Source organism: Pinus tabuliformis, chromosome 1_2, assembly GCF_031772625.1.
Source record: "Pinus tabuliformis cultivar Carrire ecotype Pingquan chromosome 1_2, CPIR1, whole genome shotgun sequence".
Lineage (NCBI taxonomy): Eukaryota > Viridiplantae > Streptophyta > Pinopsida > Pinales > Pinaceae > Pinus > Pinus tabuliformis.
Genome location: NC_142298.1, coordinates 357,979,344 through 357,990,299, shown reverse-complemented (window position 1 = coordinate 357,990,299; position 10,956 = coordinate 357,979,344). Strand labels below are relative to the sequence as shown.

At 40.5% G+C, this 10,956-nt stretch overlaps 1 protein-coding gene across 1 annotated transcript; it reads right to left on the bottom strand.

The window, feature by feature from the left end:
- Positions 1-640: 640 nt before the first annotated feature.
- Positions 641-1,588, bottom strand: LOC149205848 (uncharacterized). Its single transcript, XM_089397526.1, has one exon. The coding sequence runs from the start codon at positions 1,586-1,588 to the stop codon at positions 641-643; it is 948 nt and encodes a 315-aa protein (XP_089253652.1).
- Between the last annotated feature and the right edge of the window lie 9,368 nt (positions 1,589-10,956).

Below are 10,956 nucleotides of genomic sequence, written 5' to 3'. Positions count from 1 at the left end.
CGACCTTCATAACAATAACATTTAATTTTTTAGTATGGATCGAATGTATGCATTCCTGGGCAATAGCCATTGCATCGTGAATCTGCTTGTTCTGTAAGAAGTCGAACGGCTCTAGAGTTATGTACCTCGATAGTGTGTGCTTAATCCTGACTGCAATAGTATTGAAATAATCTTATATATAAGATTACAAAGTGAAATGGGCCGATAATCCGAGAATGTTTCAGAGGATGCCCTTTTTGGGATGAGAGCAATGTAGGTTGAATTTATATGAGGATGAATATATCCCCTGATTCTCGATTCTTCCACCATATCAAGAAGATCCCTCTAAAATATGTCAAAGAAATGTGTGAACAATTCGACCATCCATCCATCAGGTCCCGAGCTCTTGTCTCCTTTAAAAGATTTAAGCACCCCCAAGATTTCCTCCCCCGTGACTGCCTTGTATAGGGCCGTGTTTGCTTCATCATCAAACATGGTGGGATATACATCCACCCCCCAAATCTGATCCTCAACATAGTTTATCTCCCTGCGACAATAAGCTCGTTCAAAATGTTGAACAACCGCTCTACAAATATCCTGTTGTGTCTGTACCCGGTTCCCTTCTGAGTCAGTAATCTCCCATATGGAATTTATCTTTCTTCTATGATTGGAAAATCTGTGAAAAATTTGTGTTTCTATCCCCTTCCTGAATCCATATGGCCCTACTCTTTAGGCGCCATGTAGTCTCCCGAATTTGAAGGATATGTTTTCTTTTTAGTTCCAGAGAATGTATATTGTCCCTAAGTGCTGCCGGGGGATTATGCATTAACAATTGTGGGCTCAGGGTATCCAAGGCCACAGATATATCTTTTAGATCTTTTTTCATTTGGGTGCTCTTCCTCCTTTCCCATGCTTTAACCTCCACCTTAAGGGCCCGTAATTTTTCCAGGATATTCACCATGGGTGAGATATCCCATTCCTTGTCCATATTCCAGACATCCCGCACCAGTGCATCAAATTTCGGGTCCTCCAACCACACGCGGTTAAACTTAAATGGCATCCCATGTCTGAGATCCCCACGCCTCCATTTGAGAATAATGGGTCTATGGTCAGAAATAAAATTATTCACAATGTCTGATTGGACGGACCCAAGCCTCTCAACTATATGTTCATGTAGAAGAAATTGATCCAGCCTTTTTGCCACATATCCATCACCTGTCCTTCCATTGTCCCAAGTAGGAACAATCTTAGAGGGACATATATCCACGAAATTATAATCAATGATTATATCTTTAATCAGGTTAGCCATGGCATCTACTTTTCTGGACCTCCCCCATACCTCATCCAACCCAATGGTACAGTTCAGATCCCCGGCAATGACAAGGGATACCAATCCCAATACCTCCAATGCAACCAGTTTTCTCCAAAAAGAGTCTCGGTCCCTGTACGGGGCATATATATTTAGTATATGAATTCGACTCGGTAGTCCTCTAATATTTCCAGAAAGTAAAATGCCTTCAAAACATGAGAAAGCCTTCATATTGACCCATCGAGGATCCCATAGAGCAACCAGACCCCCCGAGAGGCCTGCAGCATCTGTAGCCGCCATATGCCAGTCAAGGAGCATCTTCCTGAAATATTTAATCACCTGTAGAGCCGAATGCATAGTTTCCTGTAGAAGAATGATATAAGGACGAGTCGAAAGGAAAATTTCTTTGAGGGCCAAATATTTTGGAGCAGCCCCCAGACCCCATATATTCATAGAAAGGATGAAATTCATGACAGCCCAGGAGCAGGCATCTTTTCTCTAAGGGCCCGAGGAGAGGTAGACGAAGTGATGGGAACATCAATCAATGCACGTGGGTTAGACGAACTAAAAGGAAGAGGTCGAGTGCATCCTCTGAAATGTCTACTATCCCGACTCTATTTCCGACAGACAATGATGTTGCCCACCGAGGTAGGACTGATGTGGGGAGACGATGAGCCAGGTGGTTTGTGAATCGTGAGAGTACGAAGATCCAAGGTCTTCTTCTGGAGTAGGAAGTCTAAATCACTATCCACCGAATTGGTAGGGGAATATATGGGCGAAACAGGTGAATTAGGTCGAGTCCTAGTCACCGGGGATGGATGGGTGACGGGTGGGGGGGGGGGTGCAGGGATGTACGTAATATGTGAAGGGGAGGTGTCGTCATATGCCGTCAGATGTGGTGGTACAATATCCAAAAGAGGCGGGTCAACACAGGGAAGTAGGGGAATCATTTCCGATGGGGACAGTGAGTTGTCATCAGTCGTAGGTGTGCCAGAACCTTCTGAAGTCTAGGGAGAGGAAGGAACCATAATAGGAATGGAATTAACACAGTTTATAGGATGTATATTAGAGGATGGGAGAGGAATGGAATAAGACGGTGTACCTGATGAGTGATGTGTGTCATCCGAATGTTTTGTCACCGCATGGCCAATGACGGGTTTTGTAGTATGACCACCAACATTATCCATCGCACTAGAGCAATTCCGCCTATGTGTCATACGTCGTCCACCCATCTGGCATGGACACTGAGCCATAAGATGCCCTGTGTGATGACATATAAGACAATGGAACGGAAGACCCCAAAAATGCAGCCTTTGTACCAGATGTGTGCCTTCCCATTGAAGTTTGATGTGGTCCGGGAAGCCTCCTCTATATTCCTTTTCAATCAAGATCCAAGCAATTCTTTTATCCTATGCTCCCAAACACTGTGGGTCGACATAAACAAACTTTCCAATCGCATTGCCTATGTCCATGAATACTTTCTGAGTCCAGAATTCTATCAGCAACCCAGGCAATTTTACCTATATCAATTTGTTTCTAGGTGTCTCCTTCAGGGGATTGAACCCGACATACCAAGAATGCAGAGCCAAGAAACCCCTCCCTTTTATCCATGGAAGTGCCTTGATTTTGAATAAATTGTCCTGGCTGAGGAAATGAAAACTGTACCATCCATTCATCAAATGCACCACCGATGGCATATAACCCAGCAAAGACTTCCATTTTGTTTCTACCCAACTCCTCATTTTGACTTCACCCAATTCAGCAAAATGACATTTGCCAACAAGCACCCTCTTCTGTAGACTGTTAACCCAGTCTATCAAAACATCATGACTAAAACTCGGAAGAGGTGCCAGAGTGGTAATTTTAATAGAGCGATGTTGTTTCCGGTTCCGTTTGTCTCTGCCATCGTGTATCTCCCCATGTGAACCGGGGATTGCATGTCCACCACCTGGCAAGTCCATCAGGGCGCCCACTGAGCGCCAAGTATTCTGGCATATAGGTCCACCATCCCTCTCCGACCCAAAGAAAAACTGATGATTTGATTCAGCCTCTAGTGTGGCACGAAAGTACGCCTCATGTGTCGATGTGTTTGACTCAAATGATCCATCATAGACACCATGCAATAGAATATGGGGTTGCATAAATAGAGGATTAAATATAGTCATAAAAGCATGTAAGGGTGGTAGGTCAATTAGTAGGTGGATCCAGTAGAAAATCCCCAAAGGAATGTCTTGGGATTCCCAATCATCAGGCACAATGTAATTACCCACGCAACATTATACCCGCATACCGCCAAACGAGGGACACCACCGTCGGATCGCAGTCTGAAATGGGAAAGAATCGGATGAGTGCACATAAAATAGAGGTTACCCGATTTGGAGCTACCACGCACAATTACTAATACCCAGAATGTCAGAAGCAACTTGTCATAGAATAATGTGGATGGTGACCCAAGTCATCTCATTTAAGTGTAGTCCCAACGCCCCCCTTCAGAATATTCAAATTACTCCGGAAAAACGATAACTAGTCACTGGAGTCCCTATCCATCACAGGGCACCAGAACCCATAACAAATCATCCAAGAAACCCAGCATCTAACAAAAGCCAAAGTAGGATAGACAAAAATGTTTATCCTTTGCAGCAACAGCAACAAAAACACCCCAAACAAGTCCACCACCTATTACAGAGCCTAAACCCAAATTCCTTGCATGGCCTAGAAATGATGAAAGAATTAACCCAACGTTGCCAGAGCGCATAGTAGTTTATAGGACTTAGACAAGATCCCTCCCCTGGTTATGGTGTGGGCAGGCAAGAGAAAGGATATCAGTCCAGATAGGCATTTGGACACCTGATAGAGGGAGGAATATGGGTCCTAATTATGCAAATTAGGATATAGATGGCAATAAAGAAAATCATCAAAATGTGCATAATCTCTGATTGTAATATGGAGAGTAGGTCGTCCAGGTAAACAACGAGCATTCTAGATCCAGAATAGAAAATGCAGACGCCAACCAAAATAAATCGAAATATTATCCCCCCATCCTAAGGACTAATATCTGAGCAAGGTAGTCCACAAAGGTCAAATGCAAATCCCAAACCGAAACAATCCAAGAGTGTAACAATTCAGATAAATGAAAAATCAATAGTGATGTATATTATACTCCCACCACCAGACAACAATATAATGTTCACGTATGACCACCCCTGCTCATATCAATATATCAATCCATCCGAGATGACACATTGCAACGTGACATACCAAATGTAACAACATTCAAGTCACATGAGCATGAAGAGTGCGAACTAGTTAAAATCGATTCAACATACATGTCACTTAAACACAGGGATCCATACATGTGATTGACATGTATACAATACCTATAACATAGATTGGAGTTGAGAATCCGCCTGCAAAGCCCACTTAATTCAAGTTACCCAATACTTCACATGGTCCCCAAAAGCTAGAAAACAAATACCTAGTGGTTAAATAAGCATATATAATAATTCCTCCAAGGAACTCAGCAATGCACCCCTGGCTTGTAGGAACACCTTTGGTTCAACGCCCCTCGTTCCATTTTCAGTTCAGCCATAAGAACATGCTTCAACTTAATTCCGAACGTCAGAAAAACCTACCAGATATGTAGAGGCATTTGTTGTGGAATTCATGGGCATGGTTAGAGACATTGTGACATGTTAGTCATGAACTTGTGAGTTCTAATTGTAACAACTTTAGTGTCTTCCATTTTTTATGGTGTTGAGCTTCCCTGTCTCCTTCAAACACGATAATACTTCTTTTCCGAAGCCCCTAATACACATACACAAATGATGAAACTTAATATTTAGACTCTCAATGGACCCAAAACCAACACCTAAGCAACAACTTCATCGGGATAAGAGAAATTAAGGGCACCCAAAATATTAACAAACAATTTCCTTTCCAAAAGCTTGTTAGTCATGAACCCACAATTTCTAACCATAACAACGTTAGTGTTTGCCATTGTTGATGGTGTTGAGCTTCCCCATCTCCTTCAATATCTCGCCTCGACCTTCTGTTGTACCTAGCCTATTGTGCTCTAAAAAAAAATGAAACAACACACTGGCCTTAGTTCATAATAAAGAGACATAACCAGGATCGAACCAAAAATGGTGAAAGCGCAATGGTGGCTTGAACAAGCTACTGCAGAAGAGCGCCTTTATTTCCCAGGGGAAGAGACACCAAATTGTGAAGCTCCTCCTCCTTGAGGGAATTCATGTGATAACGTTCCAACCGTGGTAACACATATCATCCAGCACACAACTCCACCTATAGCTTTATCATATCCAACTGTAAACTTGCATGCAGTTATAAAACGAGGATTTATCAATCTTAAAATATTGTCCTTTCCCAAGATGTAACTTTAAGTGACTTCTTCCATATGATGTGCGCACAATATAATTGTTGTGGTGTATGTTTTTTTTTTGAATTTTCATATAGAATTTTGTGCGTACGTAATTTTAACCTCATTTTTTATATCTATATATGTTAGTATGATATTTTCTGTTGAGATAACTTCATTTTTTATATCAATATATGTTACTGTGATATTTTATGTTGAGAAATCTAGGGCATCAAGATTAGGTGATTTCTCTATAATGATAACTGCTTGTGAATGTTTTTTACTTCTTTAGATTAGGATTTTCTCTTTACTTAGATTATATTATGTTGTTCTTCATCAAACAACTACCAATGTAAAAACAATAAAGAGACAAGAGACACCAGATGTAGGTGATCAGCCAGGGCAAAAACCTCTCCAACTTGAGAGCAAAACCCAAACGAATTCTTCTTCTTATAGAGACTTTAATTAATGAATGCCAAGACCAATACCTAGACCCTTGACACAACGACCTCTCCAAGACCAAGTCACAACTCCTCTTGTTCGATTTCTTCCTCGAGTCAATGATGGTCAAACTTCCTTCCCTCCTTCACTATCTCAGCTCTTCTATGAACTTTTGTTCCTTGATTTCGCTCTGCAATTCTCGGCCCTACTTCTGAAGTCCTAGCTATAACATATGAGGGAGATAAACACCTTGATTCCCTTCACTTTAGATGGAGGTTCTTTCTCCTTTAACTTAGTTAGGGAATCACCTTGTTCTTCTCCAAAATATGTCTTCACAATATGACTGTGGTATCTTGTTCCTCCTGCAGTAGGTAGCAGTAGATTCTTACACGTGTGGAGATTACTTAAGCCAAAAACAAACCTAAAAACAGTAAATACTAAATACTCTGCTCTTCATTTCCTTCTCTTCGCTGGTTATGAGGCTCGTCACTTAGTGATTTTTGCACTTCTTACTTCATACTTGCTTATCTAAATTGCTTGTTCTCAAATGGAGGTTGGGCTCCCTATTTATAGTGATTCATCCATCAAAATAAGGTGACTTGAATTGTAGGTGAGCCGACTTGACAGTTTAGAAGGATTCTCGGGCCGACATTAAGAGAAGCTTGTGACAAGGTCCTGGAGGGCTAATAAATTTTCTTTTACAATGGATTACATGCCTAAAATGGCTCTTCAAACTTTGACATTGACTCTATGAACTTTATGACTTGATGACCAAACCTAATAGCTCATAATGGAAGCCTTAACTAAAAATAAAAATTCCTTGCTCATGAAACTCATGAGACAAACATTACAATTTTTTTTTCTTCTTTACATGAATTACATAAAATCACAATTACACATGTCATTATGAAGACCGAACCTAGTTACACTTTTCAACACTCCCTCTCAACTAGGGAGGCATTCACAATCCATACAAGGTACTTGGACATTATCAATCTGGAGAATTCTCATACGAAGAGTTGGATTAGTAACCCATCTGTATAACATCATATCAACCAGTATTGTCCCATAGCAAGGCCTTGACTAACAATCCTATCTCTCCACAAGATCATAGCACAATGTTGGCAAGACCGATGATGTATAGACACCTTCATCATCGTCTCTCTCATAACATATCCCATCCGAGTTCTCGTAGAGTATGTTCCACTAGGACTATTTTTATCTTGGATTACCAGTCCTCAACAAATATCGGTCCTCTACGAATACTCTTATCTTGGCTGCCCTAACTCATCCTAAAAGAGCATCAGATGCCATATGTTTACCCAATCCTCCATTATGTATTCCCAAGTGAAGAAAAGAATGATGTGTCTATCTCTCCTTCTTAATTAGGGAGGACACATCTATTTCAATGAAGGAATGTACCTAAGCTCCATCTTGGCTTAGGAATTTGCTTCCAAGTTTCTACCAAGTTAGAAACTTGTTTTCCAGGCTCCCTCTTAGCTTGGGACCTACAACAACTCTTTAGGTGGAGATGATGGGACAATTATTTGCTTGAAGAACTCCTCCTCATGATGTCATGAACTTCTTTTCTGAGTCTTCATGTTTTGGGACTTCTTCATAGGGCGCAAACCATCCATCACTTTCATACATGAGTTAGTCATGTCATTATTCTCTTCATCGGAAAGTGATCCATTGGTTCCTATATGGCCTTCCTTCATGCCATGTTGCCTTCTTCATGCCACGTTTCCTTAAGGATCTTTCATCCTACTACATGGACATCGAGGGTGGAAGATATCCATAGATCTTCCCTTGACAACTCTGCATAAGCCCATCCAGATATCATTAAAAAATAAAGGAATGAACATTAAATCAAAATTACCTCTGTGATGGTCTTTCATCATGACATCTTTTAGCTCACACCAACATCGTGCATTGACATATCTCCAAAAGATATATATTTTCAAGGGTCTCTTTCTTTTTCAAACTTCATCATTGTCTTCATACCCTTCATGGAGATATCCTACTCAAATTTCTCAGTCCTCGGATGTTGATTTCCTTTTCCATGGTTGCATATTTCATGATCTCTTCCTTTATTTCTTCACACATTTCCTTCTAGGAACTTCCAGTCATAGCTACCCCAATTTTTTCACAATCGCCTCATTTTTCATATGAGGACATATTATGTTGATTTCATCAATGTGTGACCGATGCCTTCCTGCATCCTTTCAAGGGAGGAGATCCTTTCTTTTGGTCATGCTCTCGAGATAGAGCATTGATCCATGTTACCTACAACCATATGACATGACTCTATAATATCGAATACAAGCATACATACCTCATTTTCCTTTATGTCATCCAGACTTCCTTCAACAGCCTCCTTGATTGAAAGAATTTCAATCCTAGATCTGCTTGTCATCATACCATCATCCCATGAATTCCCACACGTTGGAATTTTTTATGAAATGCTTGCTTCCTTTTGATTGGTGAACCTTCTAATGAAGATTCCAATAGAGGATCTTGAGTATCCTCAGCCAACAAATGTTTCCTTTTTGACTGATGTATGATTATCTCTTGTACTAGATGACTTTTTCTTTTTCCCATAAGTACCACTTATGCTTCTAATGAGGTTACCAAGAGCTATATCAGCCATATTTCATGCTTCTCTATGATGATGTCACGAGCTCTTGTTTTTAATGCTTCTATGATGCCATGATGCATCCTATCATTTTCCTTAGTGACTCATGATAGCCATATATTAAAACAAAAAACTTGAAAACATGAACTTGAAAAGAACTAGGCGAGGAAGACTATCTCAATCATAGTAGAGATCTCTTACTTCCTCTTTCTTGGACTTCTTCTTTTCAACTTCCTCAACTTCTTCAGTGATATGGGCTTCTTCTCTACCTCTCTTGTTATTTTCCTTCTTGAGCTTAGGACAATCTCCTTTGTAACGCCCATATTATTGACATCTATAGCATTGAACCTTAGCCAGGTTCTTCTTCTTTTTTTGAGGATAAAATTTTCCAGACTTTCTGCTTCTCTTTGTCATAACAGCGTAGGCTTGATTTTTCTCACTAAATCCCACATTATTTTTTCCCTTCAGTCTGGTTTATTCAATATTGCATAGTGACCATAGATCCTGGAATGGAGTCGCTTCTTTCTTCCCATAAATAATGGAAGTAAAGTTACCCCACTCCTCTGGTAGTGCATTTAGTACTACAGTGGTCATTTCCTTGTCATACATTATTTCTCCCAAATCTTGAACTTGGTCCCTTATTTCAGATATCCTAATAAAGTATGAGGCTATCCCTTCTTCTTTTGATATCTTTAACTTGTAGAGTTTTTTCCTTAGAGAGCTAAATTATCTTGCAGTGCTTACAAAAAACAACTCTACCAATTTGTCATATATTTCTTTTAAGGTGTCGAGTTTAGATACATATGGAATGAGGGGATCCTTGATGGATTTTATGAGAATCCTTTGAGCTCTCACTTCCCCTTTCATAAACTTTGCAAGTGCTTGAACATCTTCTTTTGTTGGTTTGGTGATAGATCCTTTGACATTATCCATAACCTCATTTTCAATGAAATTCAAATCTATCATCTTCTTCCATGCAAGATAGTTTGAAGCCCCAACCAATTTGTTGCTTTCCTTGCAAAAAGACATTTTGACAGATTTAGACATAAATATACTTACTTGTGAAGATGCTTCTTCCACTTGTTGCCTCCTTGAATTTTGATGATGATATAGTTAATAGAGAGCTTCTCCTTGATGAAGATAGTTTTCTTTTGACCCTATAGGGAGATCACTTTAGATCCTTTGATGGGGTTGTCCTTGTTGATGATGATCAATGATGACTTCTTTGTAACAACTCTACTGAAAATTTCATGTAACAAAAGTTAAAAACAATAGCCACGGATGAATGGGACACTTATTCCACGCTGAACGTTGGGCAGGACATCCTGTTGTGTGTTCATTTGGTTGTTGATGGCTAAGGAGATTGGCAAAGGCTTTGGAAACACAAAATGGCATTTTTGGCACAATTATTTATGAAAATAATGGAAATTAGGAGAAAAGGGAGATGAAAGGTCATAGGTTCTCTCTCTCTCATACTTTTGGACACTTAGAGTTTTCTTGGAGCACTTTGGCATTGGAGCAAAAAAGACAAATAAGGCTACAACAGGCCTCATTGCAGGTATCAACTTGCATTTGTATTTTCCTTGCTAGATTTGGCATGCATGGGATTGCATGTGTTTCTTTTCTACCATGGCATGGGTTTTTCCAGGTGTGACAGTATTTTCAGCATAGCCTTGCCATTTCCTGATAACTTTTATGAGATGGGTTCTCTCATATAGTTTGTGTGGGATGGCCGGATTGGGTTCGAAGCTAAGTGGGGTGGATATCCAAATTGACAAACATGTGGTTGTAGTGGTCCCTAAACCAGACTGAGGATGCACAAAGCCACTGGCCTAGTAACCCCTGAACCGGACTGTGGGTTGTGGTAAAGCCAAATTGTGTGCCTCCGTGGGCCTAAGAATCCTTTTTGGTGAATGGCAGGATATACAGTAAAGCCAAGAGGTGGATTTTCTCTCCGTTGGGCCTAGTGATTCCGGGATGGAATGCACGATAAAGCCTGGAGAGTATGTCTCGGCGTCGGGCCTAGTGATCCTTGGATTGGACTGCGGATGCACAGTAAAGCCTGAGAGACTAGGAGGCACTCAAATTCCTCACAGTGTAGGCAAAGAACTCTGGTGGCATCCACATTGATTGGTGTTTTTGATGTGTTTTATGAGTCCCACATTCATGCTTGGAATATGGCATGGGGGTGATTGGCTAAAGAGAGACTTGGCTCAA

Bases quoted from the DNA above. Each gene is read 5' to 3' on its own strand.
- LOC149205848 (XM_089397526.1), bottom strand. From the start codon at position 1,588: ATGGCGGCTACAGATGCTGCAGGCCTCTCGGGGGGTCTGGTTGCTCTA.